The 27,103-nt window shown below is 44.9% G+C and overlaps 2 protein-coding genes across 3 annotated transcripts; one reads left to right on the plus strand and one right to left on the minus strand.

Annotated features, from left to right (window-relative positions):
• Positions 1 to 4,684: 4,684 nt before the first annotated feature.
• tlcd3ba (TLC domain containing 3Ba) lies at positions 4,685 to 17,504 on the minus strand. Its single transcript, XM_072443827.1, has 7 exons — positions 17,375 to 17,504; positions 16,457 to 16,540; positions 14,916 to 15,132; positions 13,733 to 13,828; positions 13,182 to 13,291; positions 4,947 to 5,104; positions 4,685 to 4,737 (listed from the first exon to the last, which is right to left on the minus strand). The coding sequence occupies exons 2-7, from the start codon at positions 16,513 to 16,515 to the stop codon at positions 4,685 to 4,687; spliced, it is 693 nt and encodes a 230-aa protein (XP_072299928.1). The 5' UTR covers positions 16,516 to 16,540; positions 17,375 to 17,504.
• A 1,689-nt stretch (positions 17,505 to 19,193) lies between these two features.
• Positions 19,194 to 26,951, plus strand: LOC140358132 (uncharacterized). Of its 2 annotated transcripts, none has more exons than XM_072442803.1 (9): positions 19,194 to 19,264; positions 20,065 to 20,161; positions 20,331 to 20,475; positions 20,524 to 20,681; positions 21,510 to 21,652; positions 23,705 to 23,891; positions 24,089 to 24,225; positions 24,354 to 24,516; positions 26,679 to 26,951. In XM_072442803.1, exons 1-9 carry the CDS (start codon positions 19,242 to 19,244, stop codon positions 26,742 to 26,744), a joined length of 1,119 nt encoding a protein of 372 aa, XP_072298904.1. In that variant the 5' UTR covers positions 19,194 to 19,241; the 3' UTR covers positions 26,745 to 26,951. The 2 variants fall into 2 exon arrangements, with proteins under 2 accessions (XP_072298904.1, XP_072298905.1); XM_072442804.1 differs by having other exon boundaries at positions 20,331 to 20,454.
• Positions 26,952 to 27,103: the final 152 nt, after the last annotated feature.

The raw sequence follows: 27,103 nt of genomic DNA on the forward strand, positions 1-27,103 counted from the left end.
ACCCTCTTTTCTCCACTATAAAGAAAGAGTCAAGGGATTGAAACAATTAAAATGAATGTTTTGCCCAGATTTCTCCATCTATTCCAGACTCTCCCTATTTCTATCCCCAACCGGCTGTTTGATGAGTGTAATAAAACAATCTCAAGATTTGTTTGACAAAGGCAGAAAACCTCGACTCCCATTCAAATTTCTAAAACTACCAAAAAAAGGGAGGCTCGGGTTTAACTTGTCTGAAAAGTTACTGTATTTCAGCTCAAATCGGAGCGTTACTGGTGTGACCCAGAATATGATGCTCAATAGAAAAATACTGAGATTAATGCTGTGCCGGGGGTTCCTGTACAGGCCTTACTGGCAGATGACAGACGGTTGAGTCATTTGGAAGAAGTTAAGAATCCCTGGGTAAAATCTGTGTTTACGACATGGAAGGAGCTGATCAAAACATACAAACTGAGGAAAAAATCTGATATCTTAAACTAGGTAAGGGTTTGCTTATGGCCAAGGATTTGTACCAAATAGAACTAACCTGAGATTCCAGGTCTGGATTACATAAAGATATCAAAGTTTTTCACCAGATTGTAAAATATAATCATATGAAAAGCTTTGATACGTTGAAAGAATCCTTTGACTTGGAGAAACAGGACTTTTATAGGTATTTACAAATAAAGAGTTATTATATCCAACAAATTAACAAATCATTAAGTAATGACCATTATAACCTCTGACCAAAGTAAGAACTTTCAAGGGGAATAATATCTAAATGATATGCATTGCTAATCCAGACAGCAACTCTAATAAATATATTATAAACAAATGGGAAAGAGAACAGGGACGTGCATTCAGGGGAGGCAGGGCCTCACCTGTCAATCAGGAAAATAAATAAATAATAATAAATAAAATTATAAAAAATATTAATATTTTGTCATCTGGTACGTATTATAAACCCCTTTCCATTTGAATCCAATATCGAACGATATTTTTTCAAATGTCAAAATGTTCAGATGTTTGCCATTCAGATACAGGGAGGAGGCAGCACCTGCTCAGCCTCTGGAGCACACGCACACGCCTCACAAACTGAGCTGGTGCAATGCAAATGATGTGTCGCTCTCTCCCTCTGTTTAGAACAAATAAAACACCCTGACAATGTGCTCAGTGCTTCCATATTCTAGATAATGTATGAAATGTATTTCTGAAGCGTTTTTTGGCTCACAGATTCATTATAAAACTGCAGTAAAAGTTCACAGTGCAGAATCCGGACAATATAGACGATTACATTTCCAAGTTAAAACATTTCTCAAATCTGGATTTTCAATCAAAGCAAGAGGTTATAACTAAAGGAAAACCTACACCGGAGTTGAACAGGTGAGAGAGCGTTATATCTCTAAATACACTAGCATTGTTACAGAACTCTTAGCTTAGTGGTGAAGACAGCCTGGAGAACAAGAGATAGTGGGATCAACTCCAGCATGACGTGAATTTTTTTCATGTTTAAACTTATAGATTCCTCAGTCTCGTGTGTTTTGGGATGAGTTATGTCAGTCAGAGATGAACGGAGGCAATGGTTCTTTAACATTTTTGATAACATCAGTGATCAGATTAAAGTCAGGTTTGATCGTTTTGGTGAGCGAGCTTTCCTTGGTTTAAACTTTAGTGGATTGCACAAAATTTGTCAAAATATGCAAGATTTTTGTGACTTTGTGAGACTAAGGGCAGAGCTAGTGGGACTGTAAAGAAATGAATGCAAGTCTCCTGCAGCTTCTCCTCTTTTTGGTCCAGAACGACCTGTTTAAGGAGCTCTTTTGGATTCGCGTTTGTAAATCTGACTCTGAAAGAGTTGGTGCCTCACTCGCCCTGAACCTCACCGCACGTCACTGAAAGAGAAGGTAACCTTGTTTTGACACACAAAGAGTTGGAAAACATATGTATATCCCTGTGGAGGACCTCAAAATCTCATGTCTGGAGGGAATTTTGCTGGAAAAAGGTGTCACATTTTGTCATGACACCGTGTCAAAGTGCCAATTATTCACAAGGAAATGCAAACGGGTGGAGAATCAGTGAAGGCCAGGACGTAACCACTAGTATCATAATATTGGACTGAAATTAACAATTCTCTGCAGACTGTTTTTGACATCGAAATCCCACTCAAATTCAGAACAATGTACTTGGGCCTCAGAACCCCTGCCATGGACACAATAAATTGTCTTGCTCTCTGGTCGTGTTTCTGTGCGTTGATCGTTTACATTTAAAAAATAACAGAAAATAGATCAAATAGAAAAAACAGTTATTTTTATTGCATTATTGAACACTCTAATGACAAGAGTATTTTAAAGGTTTCTGCTGACTAATAGTATTTGTGTAATGGAAGTCTGTGTTTTGGTTGACACTAGTTAATTTGCGGGACTGACTAGCTCTGGACCAGGACCGACCAGGACGTGTGTTCAGACCCCGTCCTCCGCCCTCCTGTCCCCGCTCAGAGCGCTCTGTCCCCGGGCTGACAGCTGAACCCGCCCCGTAAACACCAGCTAACGGGGTAAGCCGCGGAGGAGCTAGCGGCAGAGCTAAGCATCTCCGCGGGCCTCACAGCGGACCGCAGCCCGGGCTCAAGCTCCGTCCGCGCGTTGAACTCGGCTCTCGCGGGTCCCGAGCTCCTCTTTACGGGACGAGCACGAATCGAAGCCTCCGAAAACATTAGCGGGGGTTTAGCGCGCTACGGCTAACGGGGAGCGGTAATAATAGAACGCTAGAGAGTCAGCACCATGGTAACCAAAAATAACCGACAGCTAGTTCCAGCAGCCATGTTATGACTGTGAAATTATACTTAAGGCAACGTTAACAGGGCGCTGGACTTTCAATTATAATTTTCTCTTAAATACCGATGTTATAACAAACTGATATGAGATACATATTTGTTTCATTATCAATTTATAAAGTAAACAAATTAAGATCTATGATTTTGTCTATTTAGTGCAGGGGTGTCCAAACTTTTTTCACCAAGGGCCGCATTTTGAAACGTATACGGGGCAGAGGGCCACAAACAACTTGACAATGTCGAATTTGTTGAATGACAAAGTGAATCATTCAAAATGTTGCATTTGATGTAATTGTGATGAGCCTCCACCTTTAATTAGACCTAGAACATTAATATTAGGTTGGTATAACATCAATATACCTGAATTTTCCCAATTTCACAGTAAAAAGTACTACTTTTTGTTGTTTGGGCCAACATAGCAGGAAGCTGGAGGGCCAACAAAAATTGGTCTGAGTGCCGCATTTGGCCCCCGGGCCCTAGTTTGGACATGCCTGATTTAGTGCATCGATCACTGGGATTGCTAAAAAGTTAAATTTTAAATTAAGATACTAAAACGAGTATTAAAACTAGATACCCATCTGAGCAGGCATCAATACTATAATAATGAATAATAAAATCACATTAACAGGACGAAATGTGAACTTTCCTGAACAGTTTTATAATGATCTTGACCTTGATCAGAACTAGATCACATAGTGACATAAATTACTATCATTTTGGGTTGAGAATTAAATTCCTTTCTATTAAAAAAAAAAAACATTTTAAGAATCATTCTAGTATCTAAAGTATTGAATATCAGGCTTGATCAAAAAATATAACATTTTATATTGTAAGTACATTTTAGATTATAAGTATTGCTGCCTTCAAATAACTGCTCATATAGTCTTCTCCTTTACCTACTGCTGCTTGTTTCAGTATTTTTGTCTGTCCTGAACACGGTTTTAAAAGCACTATGTGAGTGTTATGTATATTATTTCTACATTACCAACAAGGTAGTGTTTTAGTGACTATTCATGAATCATAAAAAATGCCCTGGTAGAATTCCTGCATTATTGCCACAAAAATACCATAAAATATTAATTTAAACACCTAAGTCAATTGGTTTTAAGACCTTGTTTTGCTGCTTTACATTCACAAGATGGCCGCCGCAATTACCACGGCAACGGACCCCTCTATCTCTCCACTTGTTGTGTTCACACCACATTGCTAACGAGGCTAATCCCGATAGCCCGTGCTGTTGGCCGTTCTTGCCCTGCACGGTGTAAAGCGGCTGTGTGCGGGGGAAAGGGCGGCTGTACCTGGAGAGCACAGGCCGGGCTCCGCGCACGTTCCTCCGGCTGAATCTGCTCCATGAGGCCGCGAAGCTCCAGGTTCACGGACAATCGCGCATTTTCACCCGAAGCTTGTTTTTGTTGCTAAATCTGAAGATGCCTCCTGCGCGAGAATCTCGTTCTGTTCTCGCGAGGTTTAGGGAAGCCTTTACGGAGGGACTAAACCAGGACTAACCCGGGACTAAACCAGGTCTGAATCAGGTCTAATTCAGGACTAAACCAGGACAAAACCAGGGGGGGGGGGAAACAGGACTAAAACAGGACTAACCTGGGACTAACCCGGGACTAAACCAGGACAAAACCAGGGAAAAAAAACAGGACGAAACCAGGTCCAAACCAGAACTAAACCAGGTCCAAACCAGGACTAAACCAGGTCTAACCCTGAACTAAACCAGGACTTTATCTTTTTTGTATTTAAAAGTTCCTGGTTCTTTTACACAATAAATAAGACACGTAAATGATTAAACATTTGAAACAGACAGAGTCATTTGATAAATAGTTTTATAATTATTCACATTTTCATAAAAGCAATAAATAAGTATGTTTTTCAGTCAGAATGTGTCGTCTTCATCCCGTTGTCTTCAGCGTGAGCTACGCCGCCTGTGAACAGAGGGGGCAGCAGTGAGCCACGTTCAACCACAGCAAACAGGCTTAAAACAATAGCTTTGTGCTGAGGGACAAATTATTCTATTTGACTAACAACGCGTAGATCAATAATAATGAATATTCTTTTCACATTAATGCTATTCTGGTGTATATTGTATTGCATTGTGTATATTGTAGGTGGAGGTCAGAGAGCGCAGACTCACCAGTGCGTGTGTGGCGCCCCCCGCAGGTCAGAGAGCGCAGCGCGGCTCGACACAGGAGAATGAACCAGTAAAGCTGCAGCGGCCAAAGCAGTGCCGCGCCCACGTTACACTGCCAGGGGGCGCTAGAGAGCACCGCGAGCAGAGGCGCGCCAGCAAAACTGAGAGAGACGACGCAATATTGTCAACAGAATCCAGTGTCGTTAGTATTAGTAAGTCGTGTGTTAAAAGTCCCCCGGGAAAGTACTACACATCCCACAATGCAACAGGGTTCATTGTAGTTCCTTAAGGCCCGTATGCCGTGTGTTTTTCCATTACTGTTTTTGCCATCACTGTGTGAGGAGCGGAGCCCAGGTTCGCTGTCTTTTATCCTGCCCTTTTTCCTGCCCTTTTATCTTGCCCTTTTATCCAACCTTATCCTGTGTGTATAGGTACCGTGTGCGTCCATATGATGTGAGTATTGTTTGTAACCATGCATGCATATTAAAGTTCTATAAGTTAGAGCGCAGATGCTTGTTTGCGTGCCTGTTAAAGTGATAGCGCGCGGCTCTGCTCCACCTGTTACTACCTACAAATAGTTCTTAAATTCTACACATGCATGTCCATAATCCAATCCTCTGCCCTGTATGTTTCCTGGTAAATAGTCCCTTATGTATATTTGTGCAGTTTACTTTGTATAAAGTTAAGCTTCACCTGTAACCACTTATAAGCTATGGCTCCCTCTGGTGGTCATTTAATGTAACTACACTATGGCTCCCTCTGGTGGTCATTTAGTGCTATTACACTATGGCTCCCTCTGGTGGTCACCGAGTGTAACTGCATCAGGGCTCCCTCTGGTGGTCGCCGAGTGTAACTACATGCCTTTATCCATATTCAATGCAACCTGTTTGTGACTGTTCCTGACACAGTTTTTTATTGCTTTTCTTTCAGATAACCACACACACACACACACACACACCCTCGCACCTTTCCTCTCAACCCATCTGTATATAGACCTCCTCCTCCCAATGTTTGATCCCTCAATAAATGTTCAAAGTGTGAACTGGAGTTGTCTGTTCCTTCTGACCGAGGAAGACTCAGCTGAAGATTTATCAATAATCAGTGCATACCGGACGCACATAGTATCGCACAAGTGGTCCTTCGAGCCGGATAATCTTTGGCTGAGTCAACGAGATGACAACTCCACAGAATCCAGATGAGGCACCTCAGGAGAAGAGTCCAGAGCGTAGTCACCGTCCACGCAGGAGCAGGAAGCTTCCAGGACATCTGGCAGACTACAAACATGGCTTATCTGATCCAGAGGACTTATCTGACAGCATTTCAGTAGAATCAGACAAGGAGGAGAGGTCTAGATGGGAGAAGATGGAGAATGCTTGGTACAAAGTGCTGACAACCATGAAAGAGATGCAAGTCACCATGACGGAAACTAGCAGTGCATTAACCAAGCGCGTGGAAAACCTAGAGCGTGACTGTACGTCAAGTAGCCCTTTTCCTCAGCGCAGTGATGTGCCTGCACCAGTCAGAGTTTCTTCTCTTCCGCCTACAGCTGAACCAGCATCAACCTCAAGGCAGGACATCGAAACACATGTGAACCTGTTGCTTAGGCCAGTGCAACCTGCTGCAGTAAATACAAGCTTTATTGTCCAGCCTGCTCCGCACCCGAGAGTTATTCCGATGGTTCGGCCTGCTCCACTACCTGCTCCCCCACCTAGAGCCAATCATGCTATTCATCCTGAGCGACAACCTGCCGTTCGAGTAGCCCAATCAATGCAGCTTGAAAGAATGGAGCCAAGTCGGGACCAACTCCTGTACAGCCCGAGTTTGCAACATCTGCCTCCTCTACACAACTCTAACCAGGTTAACTCTGCACAGCCTCATGGGCCTGCAGATGTCAGTAGGCACTACTCTACACCCTTGTATCAGCCGTCACGGGTGGCAGGAGTACAGCAGCCTATTGCCCTTAACCAACAATATGTTGCTCCGCCCACTGATATAGCCAATGCCTATCATCCTCCTACCGCAGATGTAACCCCGCCAAACCTGATGGAAATGATAGTAGCTTCATCATATGGCATCCCTAAACCTAAGCTGGCGACGTTCAGGTCAGGCAGAGAGAGTGACTTTGCATTGCTGAAGAAGGGGCTAGACAGTCTACTTGGCCCACATACTCATCTCACAGAGGAGTATAAATTCCACATCCTGCTAGACCATTTAGAGCATCCGTGTGCTGCACAGGTGGCCCGGCGCTACATTCATGACCGCACTCCCTACACTAGTGCTATGAGGGCGCTAGAACAGAGGTACGGACAACCTAGGCAGTTAGTCCAGAGTGAGTTGAGTGCCATACTTAATTGCCCTCCTATTAGGGCCGGTGACACTCAGGCCTTCGAAGATTTCTCACTAGCAGTATCCAGCTTGGTCGGTCTCCTCAGCTCTATAGATGATGTGGCAGCCAGTGAGCTTCAGTGTGGTTCACATGTCGACAGACTACTCACCAAGCTCCCTCCAAGCTACAGGGACAGTTTCATTGAGTACTGCATCACACGTGGTATCATCCGCACTGGTAGCAGCCGCACATACAACATGTATGACATCTCGGAATGGCTGGAACGGAAATCACAGGTTTTGCAGCTGTCAAGACACATCTCTCAACCTCAGCTGGCAGACAAGCCACGCCAAGAGAGAAGCAACCCAAGAGGCACTACAGGGCCCAAGTCACAGAGTAAGTCTACCTCCATTTATTATGGCTCAGACCCTGCTCAAACACAACCAAAGCCAGAGCCCAGGGCACAAGCTTCTCCTTCCGTCCCTTCTAAGCAGAGGCAGAAGTTCAAGCCATATTGCCCTTACTGTGAAGGCACAGAGCACTACCTTAACGGCTGTGAAGACTTCAGGAAGCTAGACCTTAAAGCTGTAGCCTCTTGGGTAAAAGAGAAATCCAAATGTTGGCGCTGTGGCCGTAAACACTCTCCTGATCAGTGTACCCTGAAGAAACCGTGCAGCAGTTGCGGAGATCAGCACTTGTCAGTGCTACATGACCTAGTTGAAGCTAAGAAACGCGACCCTAACATTCTAACTGTGAGCACCAGCAGGATCTTCATGGGTCCTCTCGGACACTCAGGGCGTGTTATGCTCAAGGTCGTTCCCGTTCAGCTACACCATGACAGCAAGTCCCTGGACACGTTTGCTCTTCTGGACGACGGCTCAGAGAAAACTATCATACTTCCAGCGGCAGTCAAATCCCTAGGTTTAGAACAGGCAGAGGAGACCCTTTCATTGAGGACTATCCGTCATGATGTGATCCAGGTACAGGGAGCCTATGTCTCATTTCAGCTCTCACCAAAGTCCAAGCCGAAAACCCGCTACAAGATAACGCAGGCCTTCACCGCTACACAATTGAGTCTAGCTGAACAGTCATGCCAAGTAGAGCTCTTAAAGGAGAAGTACCACCACCTACAGCGGGTAAAGCTTGAGGGTTTCACACAGGTGCAGCCTTTGGTGTTAATTGGCTCTGACAATGCTCACCTTATCACTCCTGTCCGTCCAGTCCTGCGTGGGCCAGCCCATGGGCCCGTGGCCATCTGCACCAAGCTCGGGTGGACCATCCAGGGTCCAAGCAGCAGTCTGCCTACACAGCAGGGGGAGGTGCACTGCCTGAACATATCGTGCCTTTCTCCTGCAGAAGCCCTACAGCAGAATGTACAGCGTCTGTGGCAACTAGACGCTCCCCTCTACAGACCAGAGAAGGAAGTTACACGCTCTAAAGAGGATGTAGAAGCCATAGATATGTTAGAGGCCAAGACCATCAGAGTTCCTGAAGAAGGGATAGAGAGATATGCCACTCCCCTGCTTAGGAGGAAAGATTTCCCACAGCTCAAAGTCTCTCCGGAAGTAGTCAAAGGCCTCCTGAGATCCACAGAACGTAAGCTAGCTAGGAACCCTGATCTAGCACTCACTTACAACAAGGAGATCAAAAGGTTAGTAGACACAGGCTATGTTGTTAAGCTGACTCCAGACCAGATAGATAACTCTACTGAATCTTGGTATGTACCACACCACATAGTACATCACAACAACAAGTCTAGGGTTGTCTTTAACTGCTCTTTTGAGTTCCAGGGGACCGTCCTCAACCACTACCTCCTGCCAGGACCTCCACTGGGCCCCACGCTGCTCGGCGTGCTCCTCCGCTTCCGACAGTTTCCTGTGGCTGTTAGCGGAGACATAAAAGCCATGTTTCACCAGGTCCGGCTGCTGCCAGAGGACCGCCCCCTCCTGCGGTTCTTGTGGCGAGATGGTGAAACAGAGCGGCCCCCAGACGTTTATGAGTGGAGAGCCCTGCCATTCGGGACTACGTGTAGCCCCTGCTGTGCTATCTTTGCACTACAGCGCCATGTGAGGGCGCACAAAGACATCCACCAGGACATCTATGACGCAGTGCACAAAGCCTTTTATGTGGACAACTGTTTGCAGTCCCTTTCCAATCCACAAGAAGCCAAGGCTCTCATAGACAAAATGAGAGATCTTCTCCTCCAAGGTGGATTTGAAATACGCCAATGGGCCAGTAACATCCCCGAAGTGGTTGCTCATCTACCCAGCACAGCCAGGTCAGACAGCTGTGAGTTGTGGCTAAACTTCAAATGTCTTGATCCTCAGGAATCAACATTGGGCCTCAGCTGGCATTGCCCAACCGACGTCCTGGGATACAAGTACCGCCCAGTGACCTACAAAACCCCCACACTGCGTAATGTGTACAAAGTCCTGGCCAGTCAGTATGACCCACTGGGTTATATCTGCCCATACACCACAAGGGCAAAGCTTATTGTGCAGGCCCTTTGGAGTACAGAGAGAGGATGGGATGAGCCCATAGAAGGCACGCTGCTCCAGTCCTGGCTGGAATGGGAGGGAGAGCTCTCACACCTTCAGCACATTGCCATTCCTCGCTGTTATGCTCCTCCTCAACAAAGCAACGGTGTGACATATGAGGCCCACATCTTCTGTGATGCCTCTGAGAGGGCTTATGGGGCTGTAGCCTATCTCAGAGTGAAGAACGAGCAAGTGCACATCTCCACTTCATTTGTCATGGCCCGGTCCAGAGTCGCACCCCGCAAGCAAGTGTCAATGCCCCGACTGGAGCTGTGTGCTGCGCTCACCGGAGCCCAACTCGCAAAGGTGCTCCAAACCGAAATCACAATCCCACTGCTGTCTGTCTACCTGTGGACAGATTCCACCACAGTGCTGCAATGGATCCAGTCCAGCTCCTGCCGCTACAAGGTATTCGTCGGGGCTCGAATCTGCGAGATCCACGAGCTGACCTCCCCAAAGCAGTGGCATTACGTGAACTCTGGAAATAACCCTGCTGATGACCTCACAAGAGGCAAACAGCTGGCAGAGTTGACTGTCTCCAGCCGCTGGTCGGACGGGCCACACTTCCTGACTCAAACACCGGACCTGTGGCCACAGACCCCGACAGAGCTCACAGACTGTGGCAGTGAGGAGCTCAAGAAAGCAGCATTTGAGGCCATACCACCGCACTTCCAAGCCTCCCAAATCCAGCACAGTATGCAACTCTGGACAACCTAGTCCTGGCCACTCACCAGTCCCTGCATGGGGCGGCCACTCCCTGCACTGCAGCCGAGCGTCTCGAGGCACAGACACAGTTGCTTCGCTCTGCACAAACAGACAGTTTTCCTGAAGAGGTTCAAGCCCTCCGAACAGGCCACACAGTACCAACCAGCAGCCGTCTGAGTGCTCTCTCTCCTGAATACGACAAGCTCAGCGGACTAATCAGAGTTGGAGGACGTCTGCGTCAGGCCACAGATGTAGACCCAGACAGCATTCATCCTATAGTGCTGGCAGCAGATCATCCTCTGACTACGCTTGTCATCAAACACTACGACGCTCAACTCCTCCACCCTGGCGCAGAGAGACTCTATGCAGAGATACGGCGCACCTACTGGATCATCAGAGGACGCCAGGCCATTAAGAAACATCAGTACCAGTGTGTTGACTGCAGAAGATGGCGCGCTTCTCCTTCTACTTCAAAAATGGCGGATCTTCCCTCATCTCGCCTGAGACTGTACAAACCACCATTCTGGTCCACAGGCATGGACTGTTTTGGCCCATACCTGGTGAAGATTGGCCGCAGGAGAGAAAAGCGCTGGGGGATCATCTACAAGTGCCTCACCACCAGATGTGTGCACTTGGATCTCCTGCCTAGCCTTGACACTGACTCTTTTCTTATGTCTTTACGCAGGTTTATCGCACGCAGGGGAAAGCCATACGAGTTGTGGTCAGACCGAGGCACGAACTTCAGGGGTGGCAACAAAGAGCTCCAGACCGCCTTTGACAACATGACCCCAGAACTACAGCAAAAGTTGGCCAAGCACACGATCAACTTCCACTTTAACCCACCGTACGCGCCTCACTTCGGTGGAGCCTGGGAGAGGGAAATAAGGTCGGTGAAGTCGGCTCTGCAGGTCGTCCTGAAGGACCAAGTTGTGGCAGAAGAGGTCCTGCTTACCACGTTGAAGGTATCCTTAACTCAAAACCCCTCGGGTACGCCTCCTCCGATGTAGCGTACGCGGACCCCATCACACCTAATCTCCTGCTAATGGGGCGGCGTGACTCAGCACTACCTCAGGCTGTGTACGGACCTCATGATGCTCTGTCCAACAGGAGATGGAAACACAGCCAGGTGATAAGTGACCACTTTTGGAAGCGCTTTGTCCAGAACTATCTCCCCGGCCTTCAGCTGAGACAGAAATGGCGTAAATCTACTGACAATGTTGCTGTAGGACAGGTGGTCATGATAGTGGATGCAAATCTCCCCAGAGGACTGTGGCCAGTTGGCACCATCACCAAAGTTTTCCCTGGATCAGACGGCGTTGTTAGAGCCGCAGAGGTTCAGGTTAATGACAGTACCTACGTTCGCCCTGTAACCAAACTGGTAGAGCTTCCTGCAGTGCCTGAAGACGCTGTTAGCATTTCTCTAGACTAGTGGACTTTAGTATGTGTGTATTTGCCCTGCAAATACAGGGGCGGCTGTTAAAAGTCCCCCGGGAAAGTACTACACATCCCACAATGCAACAGGGTTCATTGTAGTTCCTTAAGGCCCGTATGCCGTGTGTTTTTCCATTACTGTTTTTGCCATCACTGTGTGAGGAGCGGAGCCCAGGTTCGCTGTCTTTTATCCTGCCCTTTTTCCTGCCTTTTTATCTTGCCCTTTTATCCAACCTTATCCTGTGTGTATAGGTACCGTGTGCGTCCATATGATGTGAGTATTGTTTGTAACCATGCATGCATATTAAAGTTCTATAAGTTAGAGCGCAGATGCTTGTTTGCGTGCCTGTTAAAGTGATAGCGCGCGGCTCTGCTCCACCTGTTACTACCTACAAATAGTTCTTAAATTCTACACATGCATGTCCATAATCCAATCCTCTGCCCTGTATGTTTCCTGGTAAATAGTCCCTTATGTATATTTGTGCAGTTTACTTTGTATAAAGTTAAGCTTCACCTGTAACCACTTATAAGCTATGGCTCCCTCTGGTGGTCATTTAATGTAACTACACTATGGCTCCCTCTGGTGGTCATTTAGTGCTATTACACTATGGCTCCCTCTGGTGGTCACCGAGTGTAACTGCATCAGGGCTCCCTCTGGTGGTCGCCGAGTGTAACTACATGCCTTTATCCATATTCAATGCAACCTGTTTGTGACTGTTCCTGACACAGTTTTTTATTGTTTTTCTTTCAGATAACCACACACACACACACACACCCTCGCACCTTTCCTCTCAACCCATCTGTATATAGACCTCCTCCTCCCAATGTTTGATCCCTCAATAAATGTTCAAAGTGTGAACTGGAGTTGTCTGTTCCTTCTGACCGAGGAAGACTCAGCTGAAGATTTATCAATAATCAGTGCATACCGGACGCACATAGTATCGCACATCGTGAGTAGTAATGTCTGCTGTTTACTCACATAAATGTACAATAAATAACTGTATCTGAAGTTTTTCATCATGTCAAGTTTCATTTCAGTCATTTAGAGCTAAGGCATTTTATGTGTAAACGCAGCCAGAAATACACACACTGGGGACATTTAAATCTGAATAATAGACAGAGACAGGTTTAAATGTCTTGCTTAATTTTGTTGACTCATTAGGTTAAAACATTTCCACCACTGTGAGAGACTTGACAATATCAGGGTGGTAGTAGTAGTAGTAGTAGTAGTAATCATACCGGCTGTAGCTGAAGTACAAATAGGGAAACAGAAGGACTCTGCAGCAGAAGAACGTTGTGATGGTCAGGAGCCCGTTCACTTTGTACAAGAGAGAATTCTGACGACCAAACTGAAAACACACAACTGTATCAGGGAGGGCATCTGACACACAGGGAGGCCATCTGACACACAGGGGGAGGGCATCTGACACACGGGGAGGACATCTGACACACAGGGAGAACATCTGACACACGGGGAGGGCATCTGACACACAGGGGGAGGGCATCTGACACACGGGGAGGACATCTGACACACAGGGAGGACATCTGACACACGGGGAGGGCATCTGACACACGGGGAGGGCATCTGACACACAGGGAGGACATCTGACACACGGGGAGGGCATCTGACACACAGGGAGGGCATCTGACACACGGGGAGGGCATCTGACACACAGAGAGGGCATCTGACACACAGAGAGGGCATCTGACACACAGAGAGGTCGTGGGAGGGCATGGGAGGGCGCGAGAGGGCGTGGGAGGTTGTGGGAGGTCGTGGGAGGGCATCTGACCTGGATGAGGACTTTTCCCACACAGAGAAACGGAGTGCTGAGCTCAGGCAGCAGCAGAAGACCCTGGAAATAATCTCCTTTTCCTCCTCGCCAGAACTACAAGACGAGACAGAGAGAAACAATACTTTAAAATGATACGACTCAAGTGGAAGTAGAACAATAAAACACATAATTTACAGTTTGGATGTAAAATAGATTTAATATCTGATTTAGGACTTAATGTAATAAAGGGACAGACAAAACACTAAAAAAATGCAGATTCTGGAATTTTTAACCAATGGAAACCAAAACTGTAAAACAAACTGTACTTCAATCCACTGGTGTTTTTGACGATCACATTGTGCTGGAAACTGTAAAAATCAGAGCTAATTAATAAATAAAGTGTCCACAAAGTCCCATTTCCTCTGGTTCAGTCCTAAACCGTGTCTCAGTCTCAAGTCTCTGGTCTGGTCCTTGGATCCAAAGTGGACCCTGAGAGGTTCTAGCTCCCGAAGCTGGTTCTTTTGGGCTCCAGGTGGACTTTACACCACAGCCGGATGATTGGACAAGAGAGAATGCAGACTCTGGCCAAAGCAAGATGGCAGAAAGTATATAGAAACACAAAAGAGTCATTTAGCACTAAACGAGCCACAAAAATGTAAAAAAAATAGCTAAAAAACTGTGACAAAAAGCCAGAACATTTTGTCAAAAAGCAAAAAATAAAAACACATAAAAAAGAGACAAAAACTTAAATGCAATATAATAAAGAAGCATTTAAAAAGGTGCCTAAAAAGCGACAAAATGCAATTACAAGAAACAAAAACCCAGCTAGAAGTGACCGACACTTCCGCTTCCTCACTTCAAACTCTGACCTGATCCGTATTTCCACTGATGCTAACTTATATGTTGAGCCTTAGCAACACAAAGCCAACAAAGCGCGTTGGCAACAGCCGTTTTCTGTTTATCGACGCACGGCACTCGCTTTGTCAAGAGCCAAAATATGATATTTCCAGGTCATAATGTGTCTAGCATGATCCAAAGTCAAAGCATGACATAAAGAGAGGTTCAAACATAGAGGCTTTGCAGAGAAGTCAAAGAAATGAGGCAAAACCGTTCTTGTTCAAGCTAGCTTTAGCCACGCCCCTCACACACACACAGATCGGCCACAGGAGGATTTAGATTTGATTTATTTTTCTGTTTTTACCACTGACGCCGGGAAGCAGAAGACGACCATGAAAAGGTGATGGAGGACGAGTAACGCCTCTTTTCGGAGGAAGCCAATCGGGGCGCTGCGTTGGCTGCCTGGCCCTGCCCCATGCCCTTTGACCCTGAGTGTGTGACGGTGGCAGAGGAACATGGCGACGATGTCATACAGGAAGTACGGCACCGCAAACAGGACGTACGACTCAGCCAACCAGTGTCTGAGAGAGAGAGAGAGAGAGAGAGAGAGAGAGAGAGAGAGAGAGGTCAGAAGAAGGTGATGGTCCCGGCTCCGGTCCTTGGCCCTGGCCCTGGCCCTGGCCCTGGCCCTGGCCCTGGCCCTGGCCCTGGCCCTGGCCCTGGCCCTGGCCCTGGCCCTGGCCCTGGCCCTGGTCCTGGTCCTGGTCCTGGTCCTGGTCCTGGTCCTGGCCCTGGCCCTGGCCCTGGCCCTGGCCCTGGTCCTGGTCCTGGTCCTGGTCCTGGTCCTGGTCCTGGTCCTGGTCCTGGTCCTGGTCCCGGTCCAGGTCCTGGTCCTGGCCCTGGCCCTAACCCTGGTCTGTCTCTGTGAGTTTGCTTGTTCTCCCTTCTTTAGATGATTCAGAGTAATGCTGTTTTGTCCTGCACATGAGGCTTGAGTTCACCTACCCCTTATCTCCGCCCACTGCTCCGTCTCAGTTTTTATTATTCAGCCCTTTTAGATCAATATTGAGTTTATTACAAACAAAATGTAAAATATGTTATAGTTACACTGAACCGCATGTTTAGGACTACTTCTTTTTGTGTTCTTGTTTTTGTGCACTATGTAACTTTTCTGTTTTTTACATCAAGTACCACTTAAGAAAATATTTGGCCTTTTGAGTACCAAAGGATCTAAACCAGGTTCAAGGACTACACTGAGTCTAAGTTAGAGCTAAACCAATTGAACTGCAGAGCAATCTGGTACCACCAGAAGAAGCCCACGTGCCACAGTTTGAGAACCAATGTTCTCGACAAAACAACATCTCCATGGAGACGTGCAGGTGACCGTCCAGCAGAGGTCACATGCGCTCGCTTCAGCAGAGATTTCATAAACAAATGACATGATTTGACTTACAAACGAGCAAAACCTCAAGTCCAGATCTGAGCCTGGTCCTGATCCTGATCCTGGTCCTGATCCTGGTCCAGATCTGAGCCTGGTCCTGATCTTGATCCTGATCCTGATCCTGATCCTGGTCCTGGTCCTGATCCTGATCCTGATCCTGATCCTGATCCTGATCCTGGTCCTGGTCCTGGTCCTGGTCCTGATCCTGATCCTGATCCTGGTCCTGGTCCTGGTCCTGGTCCAGATCTGAGCCTGGTCCTGATCCTGATCCTGGTCCAGATCTGAGCCTGGTCCTGGTCCAGATCTGAACCTGGTCCAGATCTGAACCCGGTCTCTGTCTTTGTATATGAAACCCACACAGGGAGAACATGCAAACGTCCACAGAGCTACAGACTCTAACTCTGACCCAAGACTCAAACCTAGGACCGTGTGGTTGTGAGGTGAGACTGAGAGCAGATCCTAACCGGTCCTGGACGAGGTCTGAGCACGAGGACACGATGATCAAACCAGCAGAAGACGCCATGATGGACTGAAGCGACGACACCAGCCTGTAACCATGGAGACAGTGGAATTATTAAAGTCCACGTGACACTTTAGACGACACATTTCAGCAAAACAAAGGGATTATGAATATATCAAAGATTCTATTCAACATTTGGCCTATTTTTCTCCAATTTGGCAATTTTGGTGACGTTTATAATGTCACTTCCTGGTTGGACATGGCCAGCAAATATGACATAGGTAGAGGTAATTCCACAGCTGTTACATAGCAACCATATTGTAAACAAGAGCCAAAGTCTATTTGAAGCATACAATAGTTATGATTAGACCTGACAGCACCTTTCTATGTTAAATTATTGTTTAAACTATCATTAAAAAGGTGTAAGTTTGGTGGAATGGCGCTTTTTGATGACATCACAGAGGGTTTCTGTAATTTTCAACTTTTATTTGTCAATTCTTCCTCACAAACTGCAACTTTGACTGATTGAAATACTATGATAATTATTTACCACAGAAAAACACGAGAACCTGTCGGATGGACTTTAAATCAAAATGTCAAACAAAAAGTCACCAATAATAGAATTGAATCATAAATATTCTATGTCTAGAAGCCTTCAGTGACATATTTACACCTTATTTGGGACAAAATGTGTTTAAAAAGTCTCAACGTTCAATAGAATCAAACGTTTGACAGTCTGAACCAAACCAGGACTGGACCAAGACTGGACCAGGACTGGACCAGGACTGGACCAGGACCAAACCAGGACTGGACCAAGACTGGACCAGGACCAAACCAGGACCGGACCAGGACCGGACCAGGACTGGACCAGGACTGGACCAGGACCAAACCAGGACTGGACCAGGACCAAACCAGGTCTGACCGTGTGGCGGCGATGACGGCGTCTGATTGGCTGCAGACCAGGAAGTTCTGGATGAGGCACTCGGAGAGGAACAACACGCTGGGGAAAAACACGGAACCGGCAACGAGCAGAGCACCGACCTCCCCGCCTCGCATCTGAAGTAAACAAGTAAACAAATCAACAAGTCAACAAAAAATAAACAAAAATCAAAAAGTACACACAAAAAAACAAGGAAACAAACAGACTCAGACTTAATTTGTATCTATCTAAGCAGCAAAGCAACTGACCATGTTCAATCCATTGTCATTATAACGTTTACTGTAAACGTATGTTAAATGTTGTTATGTTATATGAAAGAGTGCACTGAACGCTCCTCACCTCGGCCGGGTCCAGGTCTGTCCCAGGGTTGAGAACAGAAAAATGTGCAAAAATCTCAACAAAAACAAATTAAAATCGACTTCAGGTTCACTTGACTCAGTTTAAATGTCCAAATAATAAAGGAAAAAATGCACATTTAAAACAGATTAGTCCACAAAACATCTTTACAGAAAAAGGTTCAAGCAAATGAGAAATCCTCACATACAAAATCTGACACGAGATTTGCATCAAAACTGTAGGTGGATGTGCATTTTCACAGAGAAGATAGAGACGATATAGACAGTTTTCAAATTCAAAAAGTGAATTATTCTGTGTAAATTCTTAGCTGTAGATGTTTTCTAGGTTTGATGTGTTTAAATCCACGAGGCTCAGATCTGAAAGAGAAGCTCTCATTTGCATAAGAAGGATAAGGGGCGGAGCTTAGCCACCTGTCACAAACCAGGAATGAACCAGGTCAAAACCAGGACTAAACCAGCTCTAAACCGGAACTAAACCAGGTCTAAACCAGGTTAAAATCAGGTCAAAACCAGGTCTAAACCAGGACTAAACCAGGTCTAAACCAGGACTAAACCAGGACTAAACCAGGTCTAAACCAGGTCTAAACCAGGACTAAACCAGGTCTAAACCAGGTCTAAACCAGGACTTAACCAGGACTAAACCAGGTCTAAACCAGGACTAAACCGGGTCTAAACCAGGTCAAAATCCAGTCAAAATCAGGTCAAAACCAGGACTAAACCAGGTGTAAACCCAGACTTAGATTAGACACATAACCAACTTTTATTTTCACAAATGAAAAGGTGCTGCAGTCGAATAGGACATATTCTGTAATTATTTATTTATCAAAAGCAGGTTTTGGCTTGTTACACCTGCATTAGAGGATATGTCTTATTTTCTTTGCTTTGTAAAAATAACAAAACACACATTTTTCCATTTCATCGTGAAGTCTTCGTAAAGTTGTCCAATAATATATCTGCTGAATATTTGTCAGACAGATTTGTCCTATCTCTTTATCTACTTAATCGGGAATATAAATTGACAGTGAATTTTGTTGAGCACTTCAAAAAAGACATTCCCCAAAAGCACTACATTGGGTCTCTAATTTTGACTAAATTAATGGTTTCTAAACCTAATCCTAAACGTTATTTTACCCTGATCGTAAATTAATACATAATCTAAGACAAACATTTGACAGAAGAAAAATGTGAAAAATTATATAGTTCTAGCAATCAACATCACAAAACCCTAATATTAACACAAATGCTCCCCTAAATATGATAAATATATTGTCAACAATAAATAAAAATCGTGTAAAGTAACAGAATGCTAGTGTGGTATATTTATAAATACATTGACTGTATTATCCTCATATTCAAGATCATGTAATAACAAATCAAAAACAAAAATAAATACTCGAATCGAAGGCTTCTGCTGATTGGCTGCTACGGCATCAGCGTCACTGGAATCTGACCAATCAGAGCGCTATTTGAAAAGCGGCGTTTTGAAATCTAAAATGGCTGCCGCCCGAGTCCGCGCGTAAGAACCTTTGTTTTTATTCTGTAAATATCTCACGTTTGTCGCGTTAAATAGAGAAAATGCACTCGAGGATGATTTTAAGACATTATTCAGCCTTTAAGCGCCGCTCGCGGTCTTTTAACTTCATCCAGACGCGAGAGTGAAGCTTATTTTCATCGTAAACAGGAGTGTTCTTGTCGTCACCATCATCTTTTCAATGCGTTTATTGAACTGTTAAATCTCCTGCGATAGAACCACAAAGTAGATCCAGTAGAAAAAAACATGATAAATTCACCAGCATTAAATCTTTTAATCAGATAACAAATGATCCTCCATAAAAAAATCACATTCAACACACACTTAATTAATGGGTTATTTGAGTTTGGGAGTTTTACTGGCCATGTACCCAGTGTTGGATTACAGTAATCAGATTACTGTGTATAACAAAGCCAATTCTGTACCTACTTTGTGTTGCAACACTGGAATTTCCCCATTGTGGGACAAATGAAAGCTTATCTTATCAATACTGGACATTGCTATCGGCTATTCATTTTTTATCAACATCCCAAAAATTGTGAAACGGGGGGGAAATATGTTGAGTAAAATCTTGACAAAGTTTGAGTGAAATGAGTAGTTTAACATATGTCATATATACTTCCTGATTCTGTCAATTAATCGAAGCAGGACGAATGTCTTTAATCTCCAGCCTTGATCTAAAGTTCAGCTCATCAGTCTGATTGTTACTGTCATACAGTGTTCCTATGGTTTCCTTTTGGCCTGTGACCTCTGATCTCTGTCCATGTGTAAATGTGTGTGTCCAGGCTGCTGCAGAGCTGTGATCCGCAGCTGCTGGGCGTCTGCGGCGACTCGGAGCAAACGGACTCGGTCGATGCCTCCAGGATGGTGCTCTTTCTCACGGTTCGTCTCTTTAACGCTCTCAAACCCACAGCGGGAGCTCCCGTTTCCTCATCCCGATCTCAAACGCCTCCCCGTGCCTGTCGGAGAGATCGATGCAGAGAAAACAAGATAAATAACCTTAAACACACATGTTACGATATAATTAATACAAAATAATGTCTCTCCTCAGGACAGTCGCAGAGTCCAGAAGGTTCTGTGGAGGCAGCTTTTTGTCCTCGACTCTGTGGTGTCTCTGATGGAAGAGCTGAAATCTGCGAGGCAACTGCTTACCCTGCCCTGTCCCGCCCCCCCTGGTAACAGCCCCGCCCCCCCAGGTAACTGCTTGTTGTTTTACCTGTGATCTGTGACTGTTTTGCTTGCAGACGGTGGGGCCCGGGGCCGCTGGAAGGCCCTGAAGCTTCAGTACAAAGCGTCTTTGGAGGAAACCGAAAACCTGCTCAGAACTCAGCTCCAGAAAATCCAACAGATCCACGAGCGGCGCGAGAGACTGAGTCAGCTGCTGCAGACGCTCCACAAACAGGTGCTGCAGGGGTCCGCCTTATTCCAGAAGCCCGCCCGGGCACCGCCATTACACATAATCCTCTTTACGGTTGTATTAGTGAACAGAGCTATAAAAATAAGTTCTACACAGACTGAAAAGGCGTTTTTAGGCCCAGGGAAGTGCAGTGTTGAGGTGTTGGTCACGAGAACGTTGGACATTTTACACAAGTCAATCTACTTCAGAGCATGTTTTAGCTGTGAGACTTTTCCCCCGTTTTCCATTTAAACCAACGGCATTCCAGCTGGACAGGAAGTGCCTTTACTTGGGAAAGGAGGAAAAAGTGGGCGGAATAATGTCAATAGAGTCAAAAACAGTTACACAAGCTCCGCCTCCATTTGAGATTAGGGCATCGTGACATTTTAGACCCTTTTAAACAACCCTGTCCCTGCCCGAGCTGCCCTGTCCAGGGTGAACCCCCGAAGGCCCAAAGTCACCGGCGACCCCTGACGAGGCCCAGAACTCACTATATTACAATAATGATATTTAGGTAATACAAATGTTTTGGGGTTTTTGGCAAATTAAAAATTCGATTTAGATTGTTTTAATATTCATAAAACATCTGTAATTCAAAAAGTAGAACAAGTAGTAACTTCAAATAACCTTTATCTGGTTTGAAAAGTTAAAAGATAGAACTGGAATTTCATCATCTTCGTCATTGTTTTGAAATGTTTTGTGATTTATCTGTATTTTAGTTAGTTAGAGTTAGTTAGTTGATGGATGTTAAAGTGTGGGGTTTTTTGAAGTGTAAAAAAATAGCAACAATTTAAAATAATGCAACTTACCAACTGTGATTCTGTCCGTTGTCAGGGCGCGCGCCGAGACCAGCTGCAGGCCGCTCGCACCACGGCCCACGATGCACTGCGGCAGAGCGAGCGGCAGCTGCAGCAGCTCCGTGCCGAGGCCGAGGTCGTCGCGGGTCACATGGTCGACTGGGAGCGAATCAGAGACGAGTAAGCGGGTCACATGATCAGAGTCCATGGTGTCAAATGTGTTTAGGATCGCGGTGGGTTCAGTCTTCAGATCTTCATTCAAGTCCAAATATAATTTTCTGTGATGACCTTTTTTACTGCGGCCGGAAGAGGTATCCATTAATTGTGTCCATGGCTGGAGTTTGAAGTACATAGCTGTGAAGTCTGAGACCGTCTGTAGCACATTGTTGACCTCAGTCCGCAACAGGAGAGTCCCAGAACACACGATGACAAAAGCAGGACTGACATAATATCGAAATATGAAAAAAAGTCCAGATATTCCTCACGTGCCGCTCGTCCGTCACAGGGATCAGCTCCCGATGTGACCTTCAGCACCGCGTGTGGCCCGGCGTGACCTCATCTATGTGTTTTAGAGCTCTTTTTACACGTCTCCTCACAAACTGACCCTGCGTTTAGTTTAGTTTAGTTTAGTTTAGTTTAGTTTAGTTTAGTTTATTAAGATCCCCATTAGCTCCTGCAAACCAGTTGCTATTCTTCCTGGGGTCTCCACAAATTCATTACATACATTTCTTTATATACCCCACACACACACACACACACTCACACCTCTAAACAAACGCACACATACCTCACACACACATACACACACACACGAAAGCCCAAGGTATTATATATATCTACCTACATACATACAGAATATACATATATATAAATACACTCACAGATACATATACATACATATACATACAGAGTGAAAAAGAAAACAGCAGTAAATAGCTCATTCACTAAAACAAAACAAGAAAAATAACAATGACATAATATTATTATTAGTTATACTACCACTATCATTCCCATAATTAGTAATTAAATCTTAACTCCATCCCTGATGCGCACTATTGTGTAAAAAGGAAAAGCTTTAACTTCTTTTGAAATAACTTTTTGTTATTTTCAAGCAACAAAAAAACAGGCAATGCATTCCATGCAACTATGGCCCGATAACCAACAGAGCACTGCATTCTATTGGTTCTGCAAACTGGCAGCACACAGCTTATATTTCTACTTTGTCGAGTTTCATAATTGTGAGTATCTGAGAAAAAAGTCAGTTTATCATAAATTACTGCTGGAATTTTGGTTATAATGACATGTCTAATAAATATTAATAAATAGTACTTCAGTCTGCTTTTGACCGTCAACCAGGCTAATTCGTTGTGCATTGTTGTTACATTTGTTCTGTATGGGCAACCCAAGACTATTCGTGCCGCTTTGTTCTGTGCTACTTGCAACCTGTATAAATTATTTTCACATGTGTTTGACCAAATAACAGATGCATAATCTAACTGAGAAAGTGTTAAGGACTGAATTAATTGTTTGATTAACCATTTTGGAATACATTTCCTACAGTGTTTGATCATGCCCATACTCCGCCCCATATTCCTCAATACATTGTTTATATGACTGTTCCATGTTAATTTAGAATCTAAAGTTACACCCAATAATTTAGTATCTTCCACTTGTTCAACTACAGTCGCTCCAGCGGTTAAGTGTAGTGTAGGTATTGTTTTTAACATGTGTTGTGACCCAATTAACATACATTTTGTTTTTTCAATATTGATTACTAATTTATTATGTTGGATCCACTGAACTACTGCATTCAACTCCTCCTGCAAGATGTTACTAAGCTTGTCTGCTGTTGGTGCAGAGGCGTATAATGTAGTGTCATCTGCATATATGGCCATGGTTGCATGTTTTAATATAGATGAAAAGTCATTGGTGAAAATAATAAATAAAAACGGGCCAAGGCAACTGCCCTGGGGAACTCCACAACCCATCCCCTCAACGTCAGAATAGCTACCATTAAAGTAGACTCTATAATCTCGATTATTTAAATAACTTTCAGTCCACTTTAAAGCTGATGACTCAAATCCATAACAGGTCAATTTGTTTAATAAAATATTGTGGTCTAAAACATCCAAGGCTGCACTCAAATCTAGGAATATTGTCCCTATTAGATTTTTTCGATCAATTTCCTGCAGCCAGTGATCTGCGATCTGAGTAAGAGCGTTGGCCTAACAGTCTGCAGATGGAGGTGTCGCTGGTGCAGGAGCTGATGAAGATGAAGCTTCTGTCGTTGGGTCCGTCCGAGCTCAGTCTGGAGATCAGTCCCAGCTCGGATCCCGGCTCAGAGACCGGTTCTGGTCTGGACTTGGACCCTCTGAGGCTCAGGGTAAAGTGGGATCAGAACGACACCTTCACTCTGGAGGTAAAACGCTCTGCTTAACCTACCAACTGACCTTTAGTCCTGGTTCGGACCTTGTTCAGGCCTGGTCCAGTCCTGGTTCAGTGCTGGTTCAGACCTGGTTTAGACCTGGTTTAGACCTGGTTCAGACCTGGTTCAGTCCTGGTTCAGTGCTGGTTCAGACCTGATTTAGTCCTGGTTCAGACCTGGTTTGTGTTCAGGTGGGTGAAGAAGCCTGTGGGCTGCTGGACTCGGCTTCTGGATCCTGGACTGATCTGGGCTCAGTTCTGTTGGAGGTTCTTCAGAACTACAACGGTCAAGCCGAGCTTCTGACCGAGATCCAGGCTCTACGCTCCAGGTACAACCAGATGCCCTTCCATCCTCAACCGACGGGATCGTGAACATGAAACATTTATTCAGATTCATTCTTCTGTTTGTGTCGTTTCTCCTCCTGAATGTTTCTGTCTTATCTTTGGGACATTTCAGTTTCGCGATCGATTGGCGCCCGTCCCAGCGCTGCCTTGTGTTCCTGAAGAGCGCCTCTGTGGTGTGTGAGCTGCAGGTGGAGGAAGGTTACCCCAGGAGTGGCTGTGTGCGTCTGCTGTGCGTGCAGAGAGAGGGCGCTAGAGAGCAGAGCACAGAGCTGCAGGTGAGAGGGTGGAAGAAGGGAGGGGGGACTGTGCAGAATTGTTTATTTGGTTAAGATTAGGGCTTTGGTTTGTTTTTATATAAAATAGAATAGGGGTGTCAAACATCCAGTCCTCCAGACGTTTTACTCCGACCCGCCGACCATTTATAATTTATATTTAATTCCGAAAGATATATAGCGTTTATATCGCTAGAACTACATGTCCCACAATCCTTTGCCGCTGCGGCCCCTCCCCCGCGCTGCTCTGGAGCAAGTGCCGAGGGCTGAGAAGTGCACAAGCGCGTCATGCACTTTACAGACTGACAGAGGTCTGACCGAGGAAAGAGACGTGTGGTTTGGACGTTAAAGCTGTGCTAAAAGTGATGCTAATGTGGAGCTAACAACAAGAAAACAATATTCTATGATTATGCTTTGAGAGGAAAACTTTCAAACCAGTGCATGCCTGGACAGATCAGGAGCCACAGGTAAAAACACAGGTCAGCGTGTAATAAAGTATGAACATGACTGTGTCCACACTAATGTGACTGTGAACACAAACACAATGACCTCATTTGAGTCACTACATGAATAATGTGTCACTAAGATCAGCTTAAACTATGAAAATAGCGAGCTCATATTGAGTTTGAGCAGAAACATGTCTGTGATATGAACATTTCACATCAGAAATCACATCAAAAGTCCATGTTCCTGTTCCTGCTGCTGCATGATTATGGACTCAGTCTTTCACCTGCTACAGGTTTGTGCATCAGTGTCCACAGAGAGCTATTACTAGGCTGTATAAAGCCATTTATTTCTTATATTTTTTATTTTTTTATGTTTTACGTTCTGTTCGGCCCACGACCCAAAGTGAGTTTGACACCCCTGGAATAGAATATAATGAAAAAATAAGATTAAAACCATCAATTTAGTTAAAATTAGATCTTAGGGACATGAAATGCTAGTGCCATACAACAATGAATGTCCTCAACAGATGTATTCAGGAACATCTTATTTAAGACAAGTTCAGCTTATGTAAGCTAATGTGAGCGTAGCTGCAGTGTGACGTTCTTTATCTGCTTTTCTACAACTATTATCGTCTTTTAGATGTTGGGTACAAACCAAATATTTATCTTTTTAAGTTGTAGACGTTGATTTTTATTATTAGATTCCAGGAGCTCTTTCACATTTTAGTTGTGTTTTGAGCTCTGCAGGAGAAAATGTCCTTTCTCACCATTGCTAAAATTCAGAATACTGTGATGGTTAATACCAGCTGACACCTCTTGATTATGAATAACTTTTGTTTTTTACAGGCTAATGCTAAGAGCTAATGCTAAGAGCTATTCACTTTATTATATACATGGGAGTGGCTCCGGGGTCATTCAAATCTTTACGGATTCGGCGAGTTTCTAAGTGATCAATGACATGAGCGTTGAACGTCGGGTAAACTTCTGGGCAAAAGCTTTTACTCATTTAACGACACATATTCTATATTTTTAGTAAAGTTCAGGCGCTGTACCAGATTTTTACTGTATTGAAGCTTGACAAACAGACCTGGCTCATGCTAAACTCTTCACAGCTCCAAATTTCATTCCCAGCACCCCAAATATTCACCACGATTAATTTATGAGCACGTTTCACGAGTCTCAGAGCCAATTTAGCTGTGACCATAAGCTAACTAACATTATTAGCATAATAACATCACTCTTCCTGCTGAGCATAAAATGCTCTGAATTATTATTATTATTATTATTATTATTATGGGGAAATAAATAAAAGCTAGCTCTCCCCGATATGCACATTTAAGCACACAACTGTAATGAAGGTGATTTGTATCTCCTCCATTACGTGACTCTGAGAATCTTCTGTTTTTAAGTCCATAAATCATCTCCAGTCTCGTTTTGAGCTTTTCTAATCACGATCAGTGCTCGGCTGCATTAGCCTGTGGTTTGCCACTGATATTTTTCTTCGCTCAAATATGTAATTCACTCTGCTGCCAGTAGATGGAGCCCTGAACTCATTTCCTGGTGTGGAAAGTCACTCGTTTTGTTTTTGTTCTAAAATATGAAATACCAAACTATATTTCTCAAGAGGAATTTGAATTGGCCAATAACAATAGAAATAAATTATATAATATTTGTCCTTAAAGTTTGATTTTTCAAGGTTTTTCTCTTATTTCGTTTCAGAGTCAAGAAAAGAAAATGTCCCTCACACAATGGCTTCTGCTGCTCAGCTCGTCCCCCCAAGTCTGAATCAGGACTGGACCGGGACTGGACCAGAACTGGACCGGGACTGGACCAGAACTGGACCATGACTGGACCAGAACTGGACCATGACTGGACCGGGAGTGGACCGGGAGTGGACCGGGACTGGACCGGGACTGGACCAGGACTGGACCGGGTCTGGACCGGGACTGGACTGGGACTGGACCGGGTCTGGACCGGGACTGGACCTGGACTCGACCGGGTCTGTACCTGGACTCGACCGGGTCTGGACCGGGACTCGACCGGGACTCGACCGGGACTGGACCGGAACTCGACCGGGTCTGGACCGGGACTGGACCGGAACTGGACCAGGACTCATTACTTTATGTTTGTGTTATGTTTATGAA

This window comes from Eucyclogobius newberryi, unplaced genomic scaffold (genome assembly GCF_026437365.1).
Source record: "Eucyclogobius newberryi isolate DKJ021-1_F unplaced genomic scaffold, fEucNew1.0.hap1 SCAF_13, whole genome shotgun sequence".
NCBI classification, from domain to species: Eukaryota; Metazoa; Chordata; class Actinopteri; order Gobiiformes; family Gobiidae; genus Eucyclogobius; species Eucyclogobius newberryi.

Coding starts and splice junctions, on each gene's coding strand:
- LOC140358132 (XM_072442803.1), top strand. CDS start 19,242: ATGGCTGCCGCCCGAGTCCGCGC. Junction 20,476..20,523: donor TAACAGCCCCGCCCCCCCAG/GTAACTGCTTGT, acceptor TTTTGCTTGCAG/ACGGTGGGGCCCGGGGCCGC. Junction 23,892..24,088: donor ACGACACCTTCACTCTGGAG/GTAAAACGCTCT, acceptor GTTTGTGTTCAG/GTGGGTGAAGAAGCCTGTGG.
- tlcd3ba (XM_072443827.1), bottom strand. CDS start 16,515: ATGGCGTCTTCTGCTGGTTTGATCATCGTGTCCTCGTGCTCAGACCTC. Junction 13,829..14,915: donor TCTGCTTCCCGGCGTCAGTG/GTAAAAACAGAA, acceptor CTCGTCTTGTAG/TTCTGGCGAGGAGGAAAAGG. Junction 5,105..13,181: donor TTGTACTTCAGCTACAGCCG/GTATGATTACTA, acceptor CGTCTCTCTCAG/TTTTGCTGGCGCGCCTCTGC.